The 24,849-nt window shown below is 47.9% G+C and overlaps 1 protein-coding gene and 1 non-coding gene across 2 annotated transcripts; both read right to left on the reverse strand.

Annotated features, from left to right (window-relative positions):
- Positions 1-5,629: 5,629 nt before the first annotated feature.
- Positions 5,630-24,607, reverse strand: ITGAX (integrin subunit alpha X). The gene is given in 31 exon segments (XM_045849125.1): positions 5,630-6,341; positions 6,879-6,989; positions 7,252-7,353; positions 7,499-7,612; positions 7,808-7,891; positions 8,004-8,111; positions 8,244-8,322; positions 10,216-10,299; positions 10,401-10,480; positions 10,572-10,688; positions 12,870-13,011; positions 13,228-13,301; positions 13,389-13,520; positions 14,251-14,405; positions 14,544-14,701; positions 14,835-14,863; positions 14,865-14,966; positions 17,968-18,177; positions 18,276-18,416; positions 18,575-18,717; positions 18,827-18,956; positions 19,116-19,189; positions 19,396-19,546; positions 19,850-20,003; positions 20,236-20,381; positions 20,498-20,628; positions 22,251-22,365; positions 22,520-22,590; positions 22,899-23,002; positions 23,778-23,883; positions 24,458-24,607. Coding segments are annotated over 31 exon segments (3,501 nt in total). The 5' UTR covers positions 24,513-24,607; the 3' UTR covers positions 5,630-6,242.
- Positions 21,227-21,361, reverse strand: LOC123825711. The gene has a single exon (XR_006786938.1). It is a non-coding gene; the product is annotated as a U4 spliceosomal RNA (small nuclear RNA).
- Positions 24,608-24,849: the final 242 nt, after the last annotated feature.

Raw genomic sequence — 24,849 nt, forward strand, 5'->3', positions numbered from 1 at the left:
GCCACTTTTCACAGCTGGGTATTATCTGGGTTCTTTTATGGCTCTGGTGCTATAGGCTGGGGACCCCCATTTGGGGTTTAGACCCCACACTTTTCATGGTGAGCCCCCAACCACTGAATTTCCCTCCAGCATCTCAGCTGCCATCTGTGGGAGCCTAGCCAGCCCTTTCATATCTCCTCTGCATCTCCTACCAATCTCGTTGTGGTGAAGTGGTTTCTTCTGTCTGTCCATGATTATAGGGCTTTTCTCTAGCCAATGTTCCATTGGTTATTCTGGATGGTTTCTCTACAATTTAGTTGTAATTCCAGATTGGTCCTGGGAGGTGGTTAGTGTAGCTTCCACTCACTCCTCCACCATCTTGGATCTCAACTGATAAAGTTTTCTAGTGGACAACAGCCTAAGAACAGATATCTGATTCAATAAAACCCAATTTTCAGATGACATAATATTTTCCTGATATATTTTAACAATCTGGCTCACAAACAATAATCCCAGCATTCCTACATCCCTGTACTAAATGTGTGCTCAAATCTCATTTAGTATTGATCTTCATGAATGTCCAGATCTAAGATGCAGTAGTGGTTTTATTTTTATCACAACTTTCATGCTTTAATGAATAATTTTTGAGCCATTGATTAATTTTGTGATTTGGAGATCACAAAATACAACACAATAGAGCCCTGAAAAATGCAAATATCAAGAATGTAAGCAATTGCACATAATGGAAAATTATGTGAAAATAGCACCTGTTATCTGCATACTAGACAAGAGCCCACTGCAGTCCTTGAAATTCATGGTCAACCTTTAAGAACACAATTATTAAATATAAATAAAACAGAATTTCTGTGAAAGTCACCAGTTTCAAATGGGTGAGATGTATGGATTTAAAACTGTTTCTTGCTCTTTTTTTTTAAATTGAAGTATAATGGCATACAGTAGTAGTATATTGTATAACAGCAATTCAATATTTGTATACACTGCTAAAGATCACCACAATCGGTCTAGTTACTGTCTGTCACCATACAAAGTTAATATTGTTATTGACCATATTCCCCATGCTGTATATTATTTCCCCATGACTTATTTACTTTATATCTGGAAGTTTTTAGCTCTTAATTCCCATCACCTGGTTTGCCCCCCCCCCCCCCCCCGGTAAACACCAATCTATTCTCTTTATGAGTCGGTTTTGTTTGTCTTGTTTTTTTTTTTTATTTCAATGTAAGTGAAATCATGCAGTATTTATCTTCCCCTGACTGACATATTTCACTTAGCACGGTGCCCTCCAGGTTCATCTATGTTGTCACAAAAGGCAAGATTTCATTCTTTTTTATGGTTGAGCAATATTAGATTGTGTGTGTGTATGTGTGTGTATACTACATTTTCTTTATCTGTTTATCTATTGATGGGCACTTAGGCTATTTTATTTTAAGTTAATAGCAATTTAAATTTGAACACACCTTAAAGCTCTATCTTTTTACTCTTCTTCTTCAAGTTTTATGTTTTTGATGTCACATTTTACATCTCTTTATGTATCCTTTGAGTAATTATTGTAGATTTAGTTAAATTTACTACTTTTGTCTTGTAACCTTTAAACTAGCTTTATACGTGATTATTTCACTACTTTTACTACATATTACCTTTACCAGAGAGAATTTACTTTTGCATGTTTTCTTTGTCTTTAATTAGTGCCACTTTTTTTTAGCTTAAAGAAGTTCCTTTAACATTTCTTGTATAGCTGGTTTAGTGCTGATTAACTCCTTTAGCTTTTGCTTGTCTGGAAAACTCTGTTTCCTTCAATTCTGAATGGCATTTTTTCTAGGTAGAGTAGTCTTGGTAGAAGTTTTCTCCTTTCAGCACTTTGAATTTGCAATGACACTCCTTCTGACCTTCAACACTTTTGCTAAGCCCTGGCCAGTGTGGCTGAGTTGGTTGGAGCATTGTCCTATAGATCAAAAGGTCATGGGTTTGATTCCTGGTCAGGGCCCATAGCTCGGTCAGGGTTCATATGAGAAAGCAACCAATTGATGTTTCTCTCTCCCATCCCTTCTCTCTAAAAGAGCAATGAAAAAATGTCCTCCGGTGAGAATATAAAAATTTTTTTGCCTGAAAAAATCTGCTATAGCATTATGGGGTTTCCCCTGCATGTAACAAGTTGTGTTTCTCTTAATGCTTTTATGATTCTCTACCTTTAACTTTTGACATTTTAATTATATTATGTCTTGGTGTGGATATCCAAGATTGTTTCTATGTGTTAGGTGAAACAGCTGCCCCTCTGTCTTGAAGTGGCCTTGTGCAGGTGATGAAATTTATCATTCAACCTTGTTCTAGCTCTTGGTTATGTCTCCAGGCTTTTTGATTGTCTAAACAGCTTGATTTATTCTTAATAGGTCCCCATTGTTGAAAACGTGCCAAGCAAGACTTATCAGGATTCCAAGGGGAGGAATCTCATTTAGTTCATAGTTCCAGGCTGAGTGGAAGCTAGACCCTCAGGCAGCAGCTCATTTATGTGGGGCTTCAATCAGAAACCCTGCTAGTCTCCAGACCAGGAGATCTGGAGGTATCCCCTGGGTGATGGTTACAAAAACCGGGGCTCCAGATGAGTCTGTAAGCTCCTTTCTGGGAGGTATCATCAGACTGTAGCAAGGCCAAGATGGTGTGCAATATGGTATCTCCCTGCACTCCTTAGGGAATATGGTATGTTTCCTAGGAGCACCTCTGTAGCCTCTAGATGTGTGGGAAACAAGAAGCCTTTCCCTCAGGCTGAAGCTCCAGAGTAAGTCGATAAGCTTTTTTCACAGGGAGATTTGGGAGTGTTTCAGTCTGCTGTTTGGTAGCCTGACAAGAACTGTCTTCCTGATTATTACCATTCTGTGGAGCCTGAGAGCACCAGACCCATCAGCCACCAGGGGCAGGTGATCAAGGGGTACTTCCTGTGCGGGCTGCATATGCCCACTGATTTTAGCAAAGTAGCTAGAGAGTGCAGGGGGTAGAGTAAACTTGCAGTCTCCAGAAAGATAGCAGAATAATGCCTTGACTACACACACCCTCAGGTTTCAGTGATGCACCAGGAATGTCTCCTCTCCTGCCTGCTAGCTTCAGGAAGGGAGCCACAGAATGTTGTAATCACTTGTGCTCTCAGGTGCCAGCCAGCAAGTGGGGAAGTGCTGTGATTGCCCTTACCCACCAACACTGGCAAGGGAGCAGGAGAGTACCACAACAATATGCATGCTCTGGTTTCCTCAAGGCAGTGGGAAAGTGTCACAACCACACATCCCCATCTGCCCTAGCAAGGCAGTGAGAGGGTGCCTGTGTCAGGAGGGCAGGTGGAAAGTATAAAAATTGACATCTACAAGCACCTCTGTCTCAGAAGAGTAACAACTGTCCCCTGGTTCAGCAGATGCTTTAAGTTTAACAAATGAGCCTCCTTCACATACTGCCTAAGTGCTTTTCAAACTTCTGCTTTTGCGCTGGGTCCTGGGGAGAGTGAGACCATAGGTAAGTCCCCTGAAAGGAGAATCTCAGTTCCCTATAATTCTTTGGGCCTCTTGGACATCAGCCCCATTGGTTTTCTAAGCCAGATATTTTGGAGCTCATCTCTTCATTGCAGATCCCAAGGGTGGGGCCAGATGTGGGGCACAAACCCATTGCTCCTCTAACAGTGTGGAAACACCACACTGTTGGGGTTTTGGGGGCAACAGCATATCTCTGACTCTCCCACCCATCTTGATGTGGCCCTTTTATCTTCTGTCATGGAGGAGCAGTTCACCTACTTTTCAGATCTTTTTCAGAGGGAAATGACCCATAGATAGCTGTAGGTTTGGTGTGTCCTTGGGAGGAGGTGAGTTCAGCATCTTGGACCCCTGTTTCTTGCTGTTTTTTTTTAATCCTCACCTGAGAGTAAGTTTATTGATTTTTTAGTGAGAGGAAGCGAAACAGAAAGAGAGAGAAACATCAATTGGTTGCCTCCTGTACGTGCTCCAACCTGGGATCAAATCTGCCACCTTTTGGTATATAGGATGATGCTCCAACAAAATGATCCACCCAGCTAGGGCTCTTTTTTTTTTCCTTTCTAAAATTTAGCACTTAGGAGATGAGAGGAGGCTACCTGTGGTTTGTGAAACACATTTTGAGAAATAATACTCTAAAGCCACATTCTTATAATATTTAGCCCAGAGCCCTACTTGTGGCTATCTAGAGACTCCAGAACTTCAAAGTACAAAAGGAATGTGGATCCTTAGATGGTGGATCTGGGTGGAGGCAAAGCAGCAGTTTCTAGCATTTCCTCAAATCACATGATCAACTGCTTCCTTTCCTCTTTTTCTAATTAAAATATCCACATAGCTTGAGCACCTTTGGGGTTGTAGCAACAGAGGGATCTCTCCAGGGCAGGGATGTGTAGACTTCCAGCTCAGTGCCAGGCACCACTTAGAGCTTTATGCCAAGATGGTTGGCACAATAGTAAGAATGCCCTTATTGGAGGAAGCAGGTCCATGATATAAGACTTCAAAATGCTCTCCAGTCACTAATCATATGCAAACAATGTGAACACATCTCAGATCTGTAAGAAACATCTGTGTATTGGTTCACTCCAGTGACCTTTGCAGCTGAAAGAATAGCGACTGAGGGCTGTCCATTCCCCTCTCCATCAACCCTATCATTTCCCATCAGTGACACCCCTGAGAACGAAGCAAGTAGATTAAGAGGTCAGGTTATTCGGGTAATTGGAGGCAGCCTGGCTTCCTCACCCAGGTGTCTGGGTAACTAAAGGAAGCAATGTCCCCATAGCCTTAGAGGGACCTGATAACCAGTGTTTTCACAGCCTTGAGATTGGGTGCGATAAACTGTTCCCGTAACATGAAGGGAGCTCGCATGCACAGAATTATGTTATGTTCTGAAATGTTCTGCCAGTTTTCTGGCTCCTCCGCCCCTGTAGTACTTAAACAGGTAGGGACTCCCTGCTAGGAGTGATGATGATGAGAGACACACAAGGGGGCAAGTGCCACGATGGGTGCCATGCTGGGGAGCAGGGGCCATGACATGAGACATGCAGATAGACACGCAGCTTGCAGCGTGCGTGGCTCACTCACCCATGAGTAAAGGCATGTCAGCATCCCAAAGGCTCCATGAATATTATTCCATCTGCACGAATATCATGGACCTGCCTGGCCTTGGAGGGTCACAACACAGGTTACCACCAATAAGGAATGTTTATCACCCCTAATCTGTTTAACTGTCTTGTCCTGGCCCCAGGCTTCAGGGCTGACCAGGGTTTACCATGATTAGGGAATATCATGAGTGTCATTTCCAGGACTCACATCCACACTGAGCATTAATTTTAGACCTTTGATATGTTTCCCAATAAAGGCACATACATCTTTTTGTGCAATGTGTTAATTTGTTAATGCAAGTATTTAAAATGTACAATTTTTATAATCATGTTCTGGCATTTATTAATTTGCTGTTTTTAGAGCCTCAAAAAAATGGAAATAACCTTAGTCTCTTAATCTCTGAGAGATCCTGAAGCTGTGTGAGCCAAGGTAGCATTGGGGTAATGACCCTCCTGGGGTAGGGGGCCGCTCTTCCCTCATGGCCAGAAATGCCAACCAATGCTGAAAGCCAAGTTTACAAATTCTAATGTGAAGGCATTTTATTCCAAACTCTGTTTGGGAAATTTGGACTGAGATTCCGAAAACAAGGCTAAGAGCTAATACTGGCAGTATTTTACTAGAAACGAGGATGACAGAAAGGCATAGAACATCTCATCCTATGTGCTTCGAAGTCCACCTTCTAGAAATGGAACTGGACTGAATAATTCAAATGTTATGCTGTGATTAATGGGGAGCCACTGAAGATGGTTGAGGATGAGTGGCTTGTTTAATACTGTATTTTAGAAGGATCATTGGTGGCTAGTGGAGGAAAGGAGAGTGGAGCCTGAGACTACTGTCCATGTATATCCAGGTAGAAATTTCAAGTCAAGTGCTCTAGGTGTGGGGAGTGGAAGGGCATGGCAAGGATTCTGTCTTAGAGTTTCTAGTTGGAACCTTGACAAGACAAATGGCCCTTCCCAGGCAAGACACTTTGTGCACATAAACTGCATCCTGCCAAAGAGAGGAAAGCAGTCTGATCCCAGCCTTCCTCATATGGAACCTTTTTCTCCTTTCAAGCCTTGCATGGGTGAGAGTAAAAGGGCTAGAAAACCTCTCAGGGCACAGCAGGTCCCAAAGAGAGTAGGAGGTAGTTTTTTATTGGCCACCTGGGGGATCTGATGTCCCATTTTCTGGGGCAGCTTGTCCACTTGCTTCCTCCATCATCTCTTTGTACTGACGTCTGAAGAAGCCAACCTGCAGAGGAGGACGGAGAAAAAAATCAGGAAGTCCAGTGGCAGAGGGAAAAAGAGATAATGGGAAAGGGGAGGGATACACCATTTCTGGAACCCCTACTACATTCAAGGGGTGCAGTAATAACTTCACATTGTGACATTTAGACTTTACACAGTTCTGTGAGCTGGGGAGAATTACCTTAAGAATGAGAAACCAAGACCCAGTGCAGACCAGGCACTTGCCTACAGCCACAGAATGAATCTGTGGTGGTGTCAATCCAAACCCAAGGCAGTGCTATTTCATGTTTTAATTTTCTGTCAAGGGAAACATGTAGAAAAACAGAGAAGAGTGGGAAAGAAAGAGAGACAGACTAGAGGAGGCCTGAGAATCAGATAGGAAGCCCAAACATGGGGGACAGTTAGGGACTGCTGGTGTCATAGCTGATCTCTCACATTCAGTAACTTAGAAAAATGTATGCACAATTCCAAGGCAAGCTTTCTTATACTGCAAAGACTGAAATCAAATACTGGTGATATGAAGAGCAGGACGAAAACTCACCTTATACAGTACGGCTGTGAAGAGAGCGAGCAGCAGCAGCCCTCCCACAGAGCTTCCCACAATGAGGGGGATGGGGTTGTGGACCTCATGCTTCTCCAGCACCATCTTCATCTGATTTAGGGATCAGAAAGTATCAGATTTCTGCCATCCCAGACTCTACTCAGGTTCTCCAACTTCTAACTTTCTCCCCTGCTTCCCCAGGCCAAACACCAAGAGGTGAGATACAGAAGCACTCATGGGTTTAGGGACAACGGTCTCACCTAGGGACATTCACCCTTCCTCTCTCTGGGCTTCTGAGCCCCCAAACCAGCAACACAGATTTAACATCAGAAGCCCTCTCACCAACCAGGCTACTGTCTACCACAGTCACTACCTGGGCTCTCAGAAACGCCTCCTGTCCTGGAAGCTGGGAATACACAGATCTGTTGAACGTGATTTCAGCCACACTCACGACCGATACCTTCTTCTGCAATGTCTGCAAAAGAGAGCAGGAGAGCTGGGGAACTAGCTCTGGGGGAAGCTCAGAGTCAGAGAAATGTCCTAGCTTGATGGGGGATGGGCACAGACATCACAGGTACCACCTGAGTCCGGGGCTGGGACTGTGCTTTGGGCCTACACACCTGGCTGACCCAGCTGAAGCTGAGGTTGCCCTTCAGGATGAAGTCAAGCTCCTCCTGGATGCCAAAGGAGGGGATGTCACAGCGGAACCTCAGACACTCAGCAATGGAGCAGTCCTAGGGACCAGGAAATAGCATCAGGCCAGAGAGATGGGTTTGAAGGCAGAGGGTAGCATTAAACTGTCTGATTTAGGGGAGCAGCCACATCTGAATGCAGGACAGCTGTTCAGCAGACATCCATCTGAATGTCGCATGGACTGCTGAGTTAGATTCCTCTGATGTGTGGTTTAAAGTGGGGGACAGCCTTCTCACCAGCACATGATTCTTCTGAATGTGGGTGAGGAAGTTGGACTCCGTGGGCACCATTCTCTCTGCAGAACACTGAATAGATGGGTTCTAGGAAGACACAGAGAGAAGCATCTCAGTAGGGACATCAGAGATTCATGAGGGTCACAAGAAATCCAGGTGAAGGGCTTTAGAGAAGGAGCCATGAACAGTCCTTGAGTACCTGGGGGTGGAGGATCTTCAGCCCTGTCCACACAGTCACCTGGTTCAGCTCCACAGGCACCAAGAAGCTGATGCTGACAGGCAGGTCCCTCTGTCCCAGGTTGTTCACCTGCACAGAGGGCAGTGAGGGCGAAGACCATGCCAAATGCCACATCCCTCCCCCGTCTCGGGCTTCTGGGCCAGGGCCCCAGCCCATGCTCTTGAGTTGTCATCTCTCTTGAGACACCATGCTCTTACTCGCCTGGTATCTGTGCTGGGCCAGGCTGCTTCCCTGCTCCTCAGAGGCAGAGAAGTTGAGGTACTTGGTGGATTCCTCATGGCTGGGGAGAGAAGACACATGAGTGGGTTTGAAGCCTATAGGGGCCTCCTGAGGGAGTCTCTGACTGACAGCATGACAAGACAGGTGTTCACTGGGGCCTTGGGGTGCCTTGGAATGAGGTCTGTGTCTGACTTGGGGTACTGGGAAGATTAAGGGAGCAGGGCTGAGCTTCAAGCTGGGTATGAGGTGCTTGAAGAAGCTGCCCTCAGAGGAAACTGCCAGGTTTGGTTGGGCAGGGGGTACATGAAAGGGACTGAGACTTATGCCACTGACTCACTGGGGGAATGGCAGCCAGGGCCTGCCCTCCCTCTCTGTGCCTGCTTTCCTTCCAGGCCTTCATGGGCATGGAGGGTGTGGCTGGGTGTGTGGGACACAGCACAGGTTTGGGGAGACTCAGGCTGACACTATTGACAAGTGTCTGCTGGTCACTGCACCTGTCTGGTCTCCCAGGGGCCTTCCTTGGGGCCCTTCTCTGCTGTTTCCTTGGCTTTTCTGTACTTGGGGCTTAGAGGTGAGGGAGGGAGAGCCCACAGCGGGCTCTTTACTGTGTCTCAGTGTAACAACATCTCCTCAGGCTGGCTGAGGCCCGTGCCTGGAGACCCAGTGGCCAACATGGCCCCTTACTTGGGTGGCTGATTCCACCTCTGCCCCTCCCTGTTCCCGGGGCCCCTGTCCTTTGCCTGGCAGTCCAAAGTCTAGGCTACCACTCCTACTCTGAAGTCGCATCTGGCTCTGCCAAGGGCTCCCCCAAGATGCCCAGTCTCATCCTGGGCGCCCCTCTGAATGTCCCTTCCTATAGAGTCACGCCTGCAAAGGACAGCTGAGCTGTAGGGCCACACATGTCTAGACATGGTGTGCTCTCCCTGGGAGTGCCCTGCCAGCTGTGCTAACCCCAGTGCAAGCTCCAGGAAACAGACTAAGAGCTCCAGGAAACAGACTCTCTCGACTGGACTGCCAAGAGACCCCAACGTGTAGGTGACAATGACAGTGTGAAGCTCTGGGCAGGAGGATATCCAAAGAAGCACAGGTGTGCAAGTAGCGGGGGAATATACCCGGGCTGTCACGTGGGCCTATTACATATCGGGAGTGCACACATCCCACAAGGGCAGGGGTTTGTGTCTGGTTTAGATTACACATAATAGATGAAGGCCCAATAAGTCTTTGTTAACGTCAAATACATTCATGGAAAGCAACCACAGCACTGTGCCTGAAACATACAAATACGAGGAAGGCATCTGTACACACTCTTGACTCCCAGTTTCAAACACCTCAGCTACCTCTCATCCACCTTTCCTGGCAGCATTTTAAGCTCTTCCTGACACCCCACCTCTGAAGCAGGCATGTTATTTCTTCCTATCCTCACAAAGGGGACTGGGAAGGGGAGGAGGAGTAGCTCTAAAAGCCCTGCAAGTTGTAAATCTGTTCTTTGCGATGAAGAACTGTCCCACCCAAATGCCAAAGGCCAAGTCCAGAGCCACAGAACCCTTCAATGTTTAGCTGAGGCCTCTCCTGACAGGAGGCCTTAACCACCTCAGGCTGCAGAACAACCTTGCTCCCCACTAAGGCTGTAAAAACCTTGAAGCCAGAGACATCTCTCATATCTCTTCTGGAATCCAGCACAATCTTGGGGGCTTTGGAGAAAGGATTCTGAGAAGAACTGTAACCTCTATTAACTGTAGAGTGTCATGATAATATCACTCTTATTATTGTCACAGCTAGCGCACAATAACTCTCAATGATTGATTAGTAAGTGCTACTACACTTATCACCTAACGATTGAAAGGGTAGTGATAAAACCTAAATGTCCCAGACGTTCAGGGGCTGCAGGGATGGAGAATCTCCCTGTACCCATCAGAATGATGGAGAAGACCCTTTTCAGGTCTTGGTGTGGCACCTGCTGATCACAGTGTAGACAGCATACTTCACCGGGAGCTCCTGCTGGAAGGTGGTCTTGCTGGTCCTGGGGGTGTTATTCTCACTGGAGAAAGAGGAGGAACCATTGCCAAGTGCTCCTGAAGAGGAGGCTGGGCTCCAGGGGCTGTGGCCCGAGCCTGGGCCTGCTCACCTGGCCCTGCTCACCTGCTCACATTGGCCATTAGAAGCAGGCGGTCTCCCAGCATGGCCTTGGGGGAGACGTCAAAGGTGGCTATGAAGGTGATCTGGGGAAGAGGCAGGCAGGGGCGTTGGAAGTGTGGAGGTCACCAAGCAGTGACACTGGGAGGGGGCAGGGAAGTGGGACATAAAGCTGACCTGAGTCCCCTCACGGAAGATAAGGTGTTTGATGCTGCAGTGGGTGCTCCAGCTGTCCTGGCCTCTGGCTGGGGCGCTGTCACAGGTCAGGTGCAGGGAGCGTGACTGCAGCTGGCTCTAAGCAAAGGCAGGTGAAATTAGGCAGGTGAGCATTTGTCAGTGTTCCAAAGAGACTCCATAAAGTAGTGACAGTTTCCTGGAATCTGCCCTGAGGTCATATTTTCAAAAAATCCTTAGAACTTAGACACTATCTGGTCAAACTTCTTCCTAATGTAGAATTTCAGATTTATTAAAGTTTCCCCCTTTTTAGTTATTGTTATGTTTTAAAGGCTTTCTATTGTGGAAATGTTCAAACATACTAAGAAGTAGAGAGGCTAGATAAATCAACCCCCCCATGTACCTATCACTCAGCTTAAATTACCAACATTTTCTACTTGTGTTTTAATTCATCCTTTATGGGGAGAGAAACATCGACATGAGACAGAAATGTCAGGTGGATGCCTCTCATACCCACCCTGACTGGAGACCGAACCCACAACCCAGGCATGTTCACTGGCCAGGAATCAAACCAGTGACCCCTTGCTTTGCAGGACGACACCCAACCCACTGAGCCATACTGGTCACAGCTTTACTTTTGTTTTATTCAGCTGCTCTCCGTTTTTTTTTTTTCTGGACAACTTAAAGCATATTTTGAATATTGCACCATTTCATTCAGAAATACTTCCACGTATACCACCAACAGATAAGGGCATTTTTGACATAACCACAAGACTCAACAGATCACACGCAGCAAAATTAGCAATAACTCCTTAACGTCAGTAATATCCAGGTCATGCTCAGTCTCCTGTACTTTGTCTCCAAAACTGTTACTTTACAGCTCATTTGTGAAGTAAATATCCAACAAAGCAGCACATATGCATTTGTCGAGGCTGATATGTCTAGAAGTACTTTCAGTAATAGGGCACTCACCCCCATGCAGCTAGGCCTTGCCACTTCTAGTGCATTCCTTCAAAGGTTAATCAAATTATGATCCCTTTGGTAGTACTAGCCAAAGAGGGACATGAGAGGGCAACCAACCCAATGCAATGTGTAGGCCTAGTTTATATGCTGGTTCAAATAAATCAGGTGTAAAAGATACTTTTGAGTCCATTACAGAAACTTTATTCTGGTCTAAATACCAAGGACTCATTCATTTCATTGGGTGTGATATTGGCACTGGGCCATGTAGGATGTGGGGACTATCCCAGAACCATGGGGGTGAAATAGGGAGGACTGACGTGATGTCTGGGGTTTGTGTCAAAATACTTCAGCAAAGAGGGGGAAAAGCCAGATGAAATATACATAGCAAAACGTTGATAACTGATGAATCTGGGAGATAGGTTTTGGAGAGGTGTGTTGATGTACTCTCTACTTTTGAAGATGTTTAACATTTTTCATAAAATTTTTGTTAAAAATCTGATTCAGTTTGACTGCCATGGTCCTAGTCCTGTCTTCTAGAACAGGGATCGCTAAATGATAGCCACCACCAGTTTTTACAGGTACACTTTCATTGGAATGCAGACATGCTCATTCATTTACAAATTGTCAGTGGCAGCTTTCCCTCTGCAGCAGCAGAGCTGAGTAGATGTGAAAGACAGTGTGTGGCCCACAAAGCCGAAAGATTTATATTCTAGCCCATAATAGAAAAGGTATGCCAAGACATGATCTAGACTCATGGGGGTGTCCAAGCTGTAACCCGCAGGCCCCACGCAGGCCAGAATGGAGCTGAATGTGGCCCACCACAAAATCATTAATTTACTTAAAACATTATGAGGTTTTTTGTAACTATGTGTTGCAATGTATTTAATGTGTGGCCCAAGACAACTCTTCTTCCAGTGTGGCACAGAGATGCGAAAAGGTTGAGCGCCCTGCTAGAGTAACTGATAAATTTAACGGGACAGTGTTTTAAAATAATTGAAGGCCAAGAGACGTTCTCCCTTAAAAGAAGAATATTGATATGATGTGGAATACAAAGAAATTGAAGGCAGAGTCCCCTCCCTGTCCACATCAGCAGCTTCCTGGGAACTCATTCCTCATGGTCCTGATTCCTTAAAAATGTGATGCCCAGAATTGAACACAACGTGAGCTGAAGCAAGCCCTGGATTGCACAACCCTGTGTGTCCAACCAGATCAGCCCAGACCTCCTGCTTTATGAGAGACTGCTAAGCAATGGCAGCCCCAGCCAGAGCTTTAACCCAGCACAGGAGTCTCTGCTGATCTCCAGTCATAAGCTACTGCCTTCCCCAGAGGCAACAATACCTGGCTCCCTGCCACACGTCGAAAAGACAGCCCCGGTGGGTAGGAGAAGGTGACTGTGGTTCCATAGGAGTCCTCCCCTTCATTCCACACTTTCACTTCCATGTTCAGCTCTAGGTTACTCCCCACCACCAGGGTCTTCAAGCTAGGTGTTGGGGTAGAGGGCAGGAGAGGACTCTGTGACTAGGGCTAGAAATGGTCTGGGGATAAAACACAGAGTGGGGAGGTGGGGAAACATGGGGGGTAGAGTGTCTGGTTTCTGAGCACAGGATAGAAGTGTTAGGGATAGCCAAGCAGGAGCTTTAGATTCCAGGAGGTGGGGCTGGGAGACCAGGGCAGGCCTACCGAGGTGGAAGCTCACCCTGAGAAACCAAAGGAGATGCCCAGGTCATCTTGGCAGACGTGGTCAGCTCCACAGTTCTTCTCAAAGGGGAGCTGAGAAGGAAGGCAAAGTGGAGTTTTCTCCAAGGTCTGGAGTCCACACCTCCACTCCCTCCTGCAGAGCCCGACCCCTGGACTCACAGAGGCCGTGTAGTATCTGGGGACATCCGTAGCCAGCATAGGTTGGAGGTCTCCAAAGGAAGAGATGGGGTTGCCCACCAGGGAGAAATTGAGACCCAAGCTGATGGGGGTCACTGAGTCTTCCACACAAGCCTAGAAGACAGACAGTGAAGAGAGCAGGTGGCTAAGGAAGACAGCCTCACAATCACTAGCTGTGTCCTGTCTCCTCACCTGTAAAATGGGGTCACAATGACACCTACCTGCATTCGTTAAACACTCATCGCTGATCCTGCCATGAGAACCTCTGCTGTGGTTGTGCTCTGGCTCGGCTCCCCTTTCCCCAGCCTCCCACAGGCTCACTCTGTTCAGGGTCTGCTCAAACTTCACCTGCTCCCAGAGGCCTCTGGACACTCCTCTCTTCTCTCCTTGGCTTTGTCTTTCTTCCCAGCATTCATCACTACCTCATACCTCTTATCTAGAAAATTGATTGCTTTTGCCATTTCTCCAGCTCTCCCCCCAGCCGGCATGCACTGTTTTGTCATCTGCTGTGTCCCTGGCACCTAGGACAGGGTCTGTCTCAAAGGAACAACTCCATACAAGAATCCCAGCCCATTGCCAGGTAGTTCTCTGAAGCAGCCATACTGTTTCTTGAAACACAGCTGTATGATTTCCAGCAGTTGCAGCCAACCCATCCATCCCTTCATTCACCCACCTGCTAATCCACTCACTCATTTGACTAACAAATGTTAAGCCCCTCCTGCACACAAGGTGCGTTGTTCGTGCTGAGCCAGCATGAGAACCAGAACATGCCTGTCCTTTCCCTGCCCAGCCCACTGCCAGCCTCAGAATCACCTCCATCCCCAGGACTCCCAGACCCCCTCACCGGAAGGAGCAACTTCACATCCTCACAATGCCGTCCAAGCCCAAGAACTCTGACATGAGTGAGACTTCGATTTCTTGTCTCCTTGAAAATGGCACGGGGATTCATACGTCCAGGGTCTAGGGTCAAGCCAAAGGTCACGGAGCTTTGGAGGTCACCTATAGGGGAAAGTAGGGAATGGGGGGTGCTGAAAGAACCAGGAACTCCCCACGTGGGCAGAAGGGAATGGCATGATACAGGAGTTCTGAGCTGGAGGACACCAGGGATCAGGTAGTCCTGAGCCAGAGAGGACTCACGGAGCCGGGTCTTGGGACTTTGATGAATTTGAAGGCAGACATTGGCATCCCCCAGTTCCTGGACAGAGGATGGGTGCTCCTGACACTCATACACAGACCTAGCAATCTCTGCAGGTGTTATGTAGATGTTGACCCACACCCTCAGCACAGGTCTGGTCCTGTGGGCAGAATGAAGAGCTGAGGACAAGCCCTTGGTCTCAGGGGGGCAACCTGGGGTGGGAGTGTGGAGACCGGTGCCCTAGGTAGAGCTCAGGACCATCTGGAGAGTGTCTGGGCAAGGGGGGTTCTCACCTGAGCAGCAGTGCATGCCCCTGGGCCCCCCACGGCCAGGTCCACAAGTCCATCTAGGGTGAGATCTTGACCGCCACTCAGTGACTGTCCAAAATGCTGGAGTCTGGGGGAGAACTGGGATCCCGTGATCCTCTGGACAGACAGGGAAAGGCAAGCCAGTTTGGGGGGGCAAGAGGAACAAGTTGGAAGTCGGCAACAAGAGGAATGGGGAAGTAGGAACATGGGAGACTGAAGGGGTGAGTAGTGAAAAGAGATCACCAAGAAAAGTGCCTGAAAATGAGGAGGTGGGGTGGGGTAATGAGGACTGGAGAAAAAGAGATTCCTAAGACATAATAGAAGCAGTGGCGATGGAAAGACTGACCTGGTGACCTGAATTGCATTTTTTTCACTCATCTAGTGTCAGGTTCCAATTCTGGCTCTTCCACTTACGAGCCATGAGTGAGGCCATGGGCCCGGATTCAATCTTTCTGGGACTCATTCTCCTCACCTTTCACATGAGGATAATAATACCTCAAACTTCAGCTGTTCGTAGCAAATGAATGAATTCCTATAGTTTCCCTGTCTTAGAACAGCACCTGCAAGGTGGTCACAGTTCAGTACTGATGATGATGAGTATCAGGGCTGAAAGAGACCTCAGAGCCCATCCAGTCCCACTTTCCTCTTCTCAGACAATGCCAAGGCCACACAGCCTTTAAAGGGCCAACTCCAGCCCTGAAATCTGATCCTCCAACCCCATGCCCAAGGCCTCTGTTTGGTCCCTGTGTCTTTAGAAGACAAGGAGGGATCAATAGGGATGGGGATGTCCACTCCCACACACAGACTCTGTGCTCCAGGCCCCTGCCTCCCCTGGGGTCCCTTTTATTTCCATCACTCCTGTAATGAGGAGTGCTCCCTTGGAGGATGTGCCCTATAAATCTTTGGGCATTGTTGGGACTGGCAGGCATTAAGAGCAGTAGTAATAAAATAAAACAGGAAGTTATCAATTCCCAAGGGAGTATAGAGAGGAAAAGGGGTTTAGAAACAGCATAGACACAGTCAAATGGCTTTGCCCTCAGGAAAACTAATTTCACCCCCATATCCTCACGCTGGTGCGTGGGAGCCTGGGGAACAAGGCAAGACTTTCCCAGTCAAATGTGTGGTGTCACACGGCTCGTAGTGCAGAAGGAAGACCATGATTAGCCATGGATGTGGAAAGGCCTCCTCTTGAGATCAGGACTCGTGGGTATAACCCAGGAACTATTAGCAATCAAGGGTCTATGGAGATGTGCCTCTTAGCCAGTGCAGCAAGGGGAAGTTAAAGAAGTTGCTGTGCACTGAATGGAGTTTCATGGCAACTGGCAGATTCTCATGATTCTCAACAAAGCCTTTCGCCCTCTTCCTATAGTTCCAAGTTCTTGAAAACCCCATTCAGGTGTTAAACAGTATCAACAGTAATTGATTATGATGTAACAGCTCTTATGGCCAGGCACATATGTACGTGTGTGCTATGTATGCACTATATGTACGTATATGTCCTAACTCGTTTAATCCTCCCAGAAGCAGCCTGATAAGGTTTATTTCCACCACCATTGCACCAGTGTGGAAACTCAGCACAGACAGCTGAGTAATGACCAAGATCACATAGCTGGCAAGTGAAGAACTCAGGGATCTCCTGTGCCTTTTTTTCTAACAACTTTTTGAGATATAATTCACATACTGTATGATTCACCCATTTAAAGTATACACCTCACTGTTGTTCAGGATTTCACAGGGTCGTACAACCATCGACAAAGCAATTTTAGAACATTTCCAGCACCCCCAAAAAAGGAACCTTCTTCCCTTTAGCGGTCACGCCTTTGCCCCCTCATTCCCCTCCACCCCCCACCCTCTGACAACCACTGATCTACTTCCTGTCTCTATGGATTGGCCTACCCTGCAGATCTAGTATAAGTGGAGTCTTACAATAAGTGTTCTTTCACGCCTGGCTTCTTTCACTCAGCATAATGTTTTCAAGTTTTATCTGTATTGTAGCGTGTGTCAGTTCCTCATCTCTTTTCATGTTGGAGAACATTCCATTGTGTGGCTGTACCACGTTTTATCTGTCTGTTCATTAGTAGATAGACATTTGAATTGCTCCCACCTTTCAGTGTTTATGAATAGCGCTATTAGAACATTTGGTGTGTAACCTTTTGTTTTGTAACCTTTTGTGAGCATATGTTTTCAGTTCCCTGGGGTGGAATTGCTGGGTCACACAGTAACTCCAACATTTAACCTTTAGGGGACTGTTTTCCAAAGCAGCTGCGCCACTTCACCTTCCCACTAGTGGTACATGAGGGCTCCAGATGCTCCACATCTTCCCCTTGTTATTATCTGTCTTTGTATTCTAACCATCCTAGTGGGCGTGAAGCGGCATCTCAGTGTGTTTTCAATTTGCTGATGACTGACAACTAATGATGTTCCACATCTTTTCATGTGCACATTGGTCCTTTGTAGATCATCTTTGGAGAAATGTCTACTCAGATCCTTTGTGTTTGAATTGGGGCTTCCTTGACTTCTGCCGAGGGAAGCAGCCCTCTCTTCTCAGGGAACTCTGCCCCACTGGGTGAAGGCTCCTGACTAGATGGGCATTTGGCAGGGTTACTGATGGCAACAGGGAATGAAATCATGCAGCATCCAGGGAGATGCAGGGGTGAGTGGACAGGCAGGCTGAGCAACCAGACCTAAACTGATAGGCAACAGGGAGCCACCAAGAGTCTGGGCCAGTGGGTCAGAAGAACGGAGCCTCTCATCACCATTCCCGACCCACTACAAACCTTGGACAAGTCAAGGCACTTATCTTCTCTAGGCCCCAGATTTCATCCCCAAAACGTGTTTGCTAATGCCTGGCCTATGTACCTTGTAAAGCTGCTGGGGGATTAAAAGCCCTGGGTGGAGAACCTACTCAAGTATCAAGTCTCTATACAAAGCAGAGAATGTACCAGTCCATACTTCCATTTCTAGAATCCCATAGATTTTGTTTGTTGCCTATAAGATGCCCAGCAGTGGGCAAAGGAGGTAAGATGTGATAACAGAGAATTTCTAGGTGGCAGTGTGGAAGACCAGGAGAAGCAAGGAGAAGGTGTTGGTAGTGATGGGATCTGCAACAGGGCCTCACCTGGCTGTGGGAGGGGCTGATGCCCAGTCCTGAGGTCCCATGAAACAGGTAGACAGCTCCCTGGTTCTCCTGTTCTCCCGGGGCCCCGATGGCCACATCTGCCAGCTTGTCCCCATTCACGTCCCCCAGCACAGTCAGGGCTGTCCCGAGCGACCCCCAGGGGTGGCCCTGCTCCCCACGGAGAATGCCCTCACACTGCCATCTAGCTCTCTGCAGAACAAAACCAATGCAACCCCTCAACCTGGGAAACTCCTTCACCCCCACACCCAGCCCCCACCCAGCCCAGGTCTGGTCATCAGCCACTCACCCCCCCGAGGCAAGGAGCACACAGACACCTGGCCCCCCCGGGTCGGCTCATAGTAATGGGGAGCCCCAATGAGGACCAGGTCAGAGCTGCCATCTCTGTCCATGTCCACGGAGCACAGGGAGGCCCCAAAGTAAGAGCCAATCTGGAAGGTAGAGACTGAAGTCACCCTGTCTGCCCTCACCAGAGAGGCATCCCTCTGGCCAAGTTCCGCCTCTACCCAGGCACAAGCCCCAAACCCCTTCATCTCCTCCCTCTCCAGCCCTGGAGACCCTGCCACCCTCACGTTCCTCCACACCCAACCTGGGTCCCTGTGACTTCAGCCATCGGCCTCCATTTCCCGGACATTCGGGTAAAGATGACAGCCTTCCCGGTGTGCTGATGGCGGGGGGCCCCCAGGACCAAGCTCTGCACCCCCTTCCAAAGGGCCAGCTCAATGGAGTAACCTGAGGGGGCCAGACCTCAGCACAAAGGCTTGCATGCTCCTGCCCCCCAAGCTGCCCCTCCCAGGCAGCTCATGTCCCACCTGTCCTCACAACCAAAGCCTTTTCTCACCCAGGTAAGAGTCCCTCATGTCCACATTCTCCTGAGACATGTTGATGAATGTGGGGGCTCACATTTGGGGGTACACAAAGGCACCTCCAGACCAGCTGAAGCTCCCCACAGCCCCCAGAACTGGTCCATCCTGTGGAGAAAGGATTCTGGGGCTGAGCAGGGGAAGCAAGGAGAGATAGCAATTCCAAAGCAATCCCTGCCACCAACTGTACTCACTCATATGACATCCACCTGCACCTTCCATCCCCCCTGCTTCCCTCATCAGTGGCCTTGAAAGTACCACACTCACAGGTGTAAACACAGCACTGAAGCCCTCCTGGGACATCTCCAATTCGAAGGTACTACTGCTTATTGTCTGTGTTCCTAGGGGAAGCCATGACACTTGGGTTACATGGGGAAAGACAGGGTTTGCCAGGTCTTACACACCTTAGCTTTAAGAGGATCTAACGTTATAGACTCATACCCAAAGGGAAGGGTCAGTGCCCATGACCTGGAGGTCCAAGATTCAAGAAGAAAAGGCACTTATCGAAAGAGGATTTCTGAAGTGAGTAGTTCCATCTCTGACTTACCCTCAATGGCAAAGATCTTCTCTTTTAGTTTGTTTTGAATGTCTCTCAAAGCATCAAAGTTCTCCACTTTAAATATATATTCACTGGAGGGCCTTGATGCAATGTCATTTAATTCTCTCCAGGAATGTTTCTTTTGAAACGCGGATCCAACCTGTCCCCAACAAAACCCATTCAATGAAAATAATTACAAATCTAAAGTTCCTACCACTTTGTGAGTACTGATGTCCTCCAATAACACTGCAAGGTCAATATTATTAGACCCAGTGCACAGGAGAGAAAAATGAGCTCAGAAAACAGCAAGAAGTTTAGGGAAAGGAATCAGGGTCCCCAGGCTAACACAGTTTTCATCTTGAATGTAGTAGAAGCTAAAAGAGCAGGATGGGCTGGGGGTTTCTGTCGTTGAAAAGGAAGTTGCTTTAAGAGGAAGCTGTGGGAGGGCATTGCCACATCCTACCCCAACTGCATAGCGAATGATGCCTGCTGCCTCAGCCATAGGGATGACATCCTGATAACCCAGGGGGTCTCCTTCTTTCTGCCCATCAGTGATGACAATGAGGATCTTGGAGGCATCCTTTCGGGCCCCACTTTGGGCACTGAATAGTTCATTTCTGTCAGGGAAGAAGAGGGTCCAGTGGCCATTGAACAGAGGTGCTGCCAGCCCCTGATGCCTTTGTGAGCATGAAGAGCTGGAAAGCCCTCATCCTGCTAAGAGGCTCCCAGCTTGGTGAGGAGACCACAGGTGGAAACTCAGTCCCATATGTCCCTTTTTCATGGAGACAGATAAAACTCAGAGGAAAAGCAAACACCATAGGGAAGGACCTGGAAGAAGTCAGCACTCACATGACCCTCTTGATGGCTGTGGCTGTGTGCGTGAACCCTGACAGCTGACTCACAGGCTTCAGCAGGCTTAGTGGGTCTGAGGTGTACGTGAAGTTTTTGAAAGTGAAGTGAATCCGGAACTTGTTGGAGAACTGCATCAGGGAGAACTAGGAGAAGCAGGTGGGGCTGGCACCAAGGTCACTCCACTAGAACCCCAAGTGTACCTCCTGCAAGCCTTCCCAGAGGGTCCTGCACACTCTCCTTCCCTGCTTCGAGGGCACACCTGGGTGTTGGGTCTCTGGAACTGTCTCATCACAGCCTCCACGAAGCTCAGCATCTTGACAAAATTTGTAGAAGAAATGCTGCCGGAGCCATCAATCAGAAAGACGATGTCCTGCTCCTGCCTTGGGCACTCTGCAGAAGGAGGTAGCACCAGTCCTCTGAGGGACACTCCCAGAGCCCAGGATCTCAGCCTCCTGGTGACAAGAACTCACCCTTTCCTAACCCCTGCCCAAAGCAGGGCTCCTAAGTTTCCTAAAGTCTCTGAAGAGGCTACATCTGTGATTCACCTGTTGACACCTGCACAGCCAGCCTGGTTGATAAAAAAAACAGTGAAAGCTCCTCCAATCCAGATGGTAAGAAGCTACTTCCCCACTTCTACCTCAGTGGTCTGTACCTCTCCCCATGGGCCCCCACTCCTCTTTCCACAACATCTCCACTCTGCTTCAGCCCTTGGCTGGAGTCTCTCCTCATTGGTTAGTGCTTAACTGAACTTTTGTTCATTTTTTTAAATTCAGTCTCCATAGGACTGTCAAAAAATTGCTAATGTTGCCCTGGCTAGTGTTGTTCAGTGGATTGAATCCTGGCTTACAAACCAAAAGGTCACCGGTTCAAATCCCTATCAGGGCTCATGCCTGGGTTGCTGGTCAAGTCCCCAGTTGGGGGCATGTTAAAATGACATTTCTTTCCCTCTCTTTCTCACTCCCCTCTCTCTAAAAATAAATATTAAAAAAGCCTTAAAATTGTAATTGTCCATGCTAACTATATGTCAAGTTGTCATGGTGAGGTATTGGGAAAAGTTTTCAATGAGCAATAATTGAGCCTTGGATAAACTTCATGGGCTATGGTACTGCCCCTGTTCAAAACTTTGTTAAGTAATTTTAACATTACTCCTCACAATAGCCACACACTGGTCCCATTTTGTTCTCAGCTTAAATATAGGATCCCACTCCCCTCCTAGGTGAATGCAGAATATGTCTTCAGAAGAGAAGCTTTCCCAGCTCTCATCTCCCTTTCTGCCCCAGAGGCCTCCCAGCAGAGAGAGTGATGTTCTCAAGAAAGCCCAGGTGCATGTGGGTAAAGTTTACAACCTTGAAGGTGTTAAAAGCGGCACTTCATTCAGTGGCCAGATGTCATTTCCCCAAGGGCCTGAGTGAATATGAAACCAGGGAGGGGCCTCAGTCTGCCGTGGGCTGGGTCTGAAGAACTCACTGTTCCACTACCTCATCTCACATTCCCGTGAGCACTGGGGAAGCCAGGCCCTTGACTCAACCTGCATGTGTGTGTATGTGTGAAACATACACATTCACACTGCCTACCCTCATCACCCTTTCCCAGGATGCTGTACACACCAATTTTCATCCAACATACAGGGTGAAAATACTGGGTGAAAATAAATTCCCTTCTCTCTAAAAATAATAGCAGTTGGCATTAACTGAGCCCTCACCACATGCCAGGCATTGTGCTAACCCCTGGCCGTGGAACATCTAATGTTACTCTCAGTGTTGGATGTATTATCATATCCATCTGAGATGTTAAGGAACTGAGGCTCAGGGAGGGTAAGGTCAGAGGAAATGTCCTACAGTGAGACAGTAAAGCAGGCTATGACTCCCCAGCCTGTGTTTGAACCACTCCATAATCCAGTAAAAATTTTTTCCTCTTTCTTATCTGCTCTGGTAAGAGTGTCTCTGGCCCCACTGTATTCCCAGCCAGATGTGTGTGGGCTCCTCTAAAGACCTAGTAGCCCAAACACTCACCCTGCAGGGCAGCTGGGAGCCTCTGAGCCTTCCAGGAAGGGGAGGCCAACAGAAAGCAGAACCCGGTCAAGTACATGTTCTCCTTGCATGCATGGTGCACAGTGGGGCCACAGGCCTGGGGACAAAGGGCATTAGTGGGAGAGGATACCCCTGCCTCTGTCCCACCCACCCCATCCCAGCACCTCCACCTCCCACAGGAGCCCCAGCTCCAGCAGTCCCAGGTCCTCACTTCTTCCCCTGGGATGCTCTTGTGGCCCAGGGCAACTCACCAGCAGCTGAGAGGGGTTGGTAGCAGCTGTCAGGGATAGGCCCAGGGACATGTTCACAGCTTCTGGGGGCACTAAAGGGACATATATGTGCATGGTTACCCTTAGGACAGAGGAGGCTGTGTATATCTGGGCAGAGTTCAGCTCATCCTTAGGAGACAAGGAGGTCTGGCACACGAAGGGGGCTTCCAGGTCTTGATGGATTTACTGGTAGAACAAAGGTACAATGGGTGGGTAGGACTGCAGGGGGTCAGGAAGCCTGTCTAAGGGTAAGGATCTACAGACAGAGCTGAAGCTAGAAAATTAGTCCCTTGTACCTGCCCACAGACTCCATAGAGTATGGGAGTCTGGACCTTGGTCTCAGGGAGGAACAGTGACTCACCCTGCAGGTCAATGGGCTGACAGGTGGCTGTGCTATAGGCACACTGGTAGAGGCCTCCTGTTTGGTTGATAGCCTTTATTTCCTGGGGGGCTCCAACTACCACCCTGGGGAGAGACAAAGAACACTACAGTTAAGAGTGCAGACACTACAAAGACAAATACCATATAATTTCACTTATATATGGAATCTAATGAACAAAACAAACAAACAAAACAGAAACAGACTCATAGATACAATGAACAGAGGATTGCCAGATGAGAGGGGGATGAAGGAGATGGCTGAAAAAGGTGAAGGGATTTAGAAGTACAAATTGGCAGTTATAGAATAATCATAGGGATATAAAGTACAGCATAGGGAATATAGTCAATAATATTGTAAGGTGCCAGGTGGGTACTAGAATTATCAAGGGGATCACTTCGTAAATTATATAATTGTCTAAACACTATGCTGTGGACACTACATCCAGACTGCCATTCCAGCAAATTTGCTTCATCTCTCTGCCTCAGTTTCCTCATCTGTCAAGTGGAGATTAATAACAACTTAAGTTCTGCATGGGAGGGATTTTTGTTTTATTCTCTGGAATACGCCTGGCTATATTGAGACATACAGTAAGTACTCAATAATTGTTGCATTGAGCACTAAATCAATATCCACATAAAATATGACACAGTGTGTGGCACCTAGTAAATGCTCAATAAATGTTAGCTGTGATAGTTGAGATGGTAAGACAGTTTTTGCTTTCAGTTCAACTCTTCATAACCTTGGGGGAATTGCCCTATCAGACAGAAAGAAAATCTTGTGAATAACAGGAGAAGAACAGAACCCTTTGTAGGGAGAGAGTTGATAAGAGCCAAAGGTCAGTCACCACTTGGTCCTCACCAGGAGTTGGCATACTGGACCACACTGTGTCCAAACCCAGCACTGTCCATGAGGAAGGTTGTTGGCTTGTCTGTGTCCAAGTTGAAGCAGAGAGAGGAAGCCAAGGCTGGAGAAGAGGGCGAGGAGAGAAGCTTTGGAAAAGTGTTTTCCTTCTGTTCTATCTCCCTGGGCTCAACCCCTAGTCTCCCCTGCAGGCCCAGTGTCACAATGTTCCCAGGTCTTCTGGACTCCCAGGCTTGGACCTTCTTCAGCTTTGTTTCTCTCTTTCAGATGGTCCAGAAACAGTTCTCCACCCAATGGCCTATGGGCAAGTTTCAATTCTCCATTTCTGCCAAGCAACACCCCAGCTCTAAAGCCCCTACCCCACCCTTATCCTGGGGCTCCTAAGAGGGAGAATCCATGAAAATTTGGGGCCAAGGAAGCCCAGTGGACAGAGCACAAAGTTAACTTGCTTTGCCTACTTGGGAAATCTCTGGATTGTCCAGGAAACTGGCCTCTCTCCCAGAATCTCGTAAACTCCCTTCAAATTCATTCCTCAACCTCCTCTCTCTTCACAAACTCCAGATCTCAAACTCTAGATTCCTTTCCTAATGTCAGAGTCCAAAACATGTGCATTCTCAGCTCTTTCCCCACCTGGATTCTAATCCCTTCATTCCCCTTCATCGGGGCCCCTGGCTTACCCATCAACAGAAGAAGGGATGTCCTGGTCCTGGTCATGACTGGAAGGTCAGACATGGCCTTCCAAAGCCCCTGAGCTTTGGGCGAAGGCTAGATGTTCCAAGATGCCAAGGGAACAAGTAAGCAGAGACGTGGTCAAGAGGCTGTTGTTAGACAGGGAAGTTGTCAGAATGACTCAGAAGTAGAGGGTGGAGAATATGACTAAAATATGCAGAGAAAGGGGCTGAGGCAGCCACACCCCCATCCAGGAGTCTTTCTGACCAGAGATGACTTGACTTGCCCCTTTTGCCTCACCAACCTAGACTTGTGTGGATGCCAGTCCTTGTCCTGCCCCACCTCTCCCAATTTTCCTTGTTGTACTGCCTGAAGGTTCCCTTGACCTCAAGAGAGGGAA

The sequence above is a fragment of the Phyllostomus hastatus genome, unplaced genomic scaffold, assembly GCF_019186645.2.
Source record: "Phyllostomus hastatus isolate PE091 unplaced genomic scaffold, TTU_PhHast_1.1 phas_contig_64, whole genome shotgun sequence".
Classification (NCBI taxonomy): domain Eukaryota; kingdom Metazoa; phylum Chordata; class Mammalia; order Chiroptera; family Phyllostomidae; genus Phyllostomus; species Phyllostomus hastatus.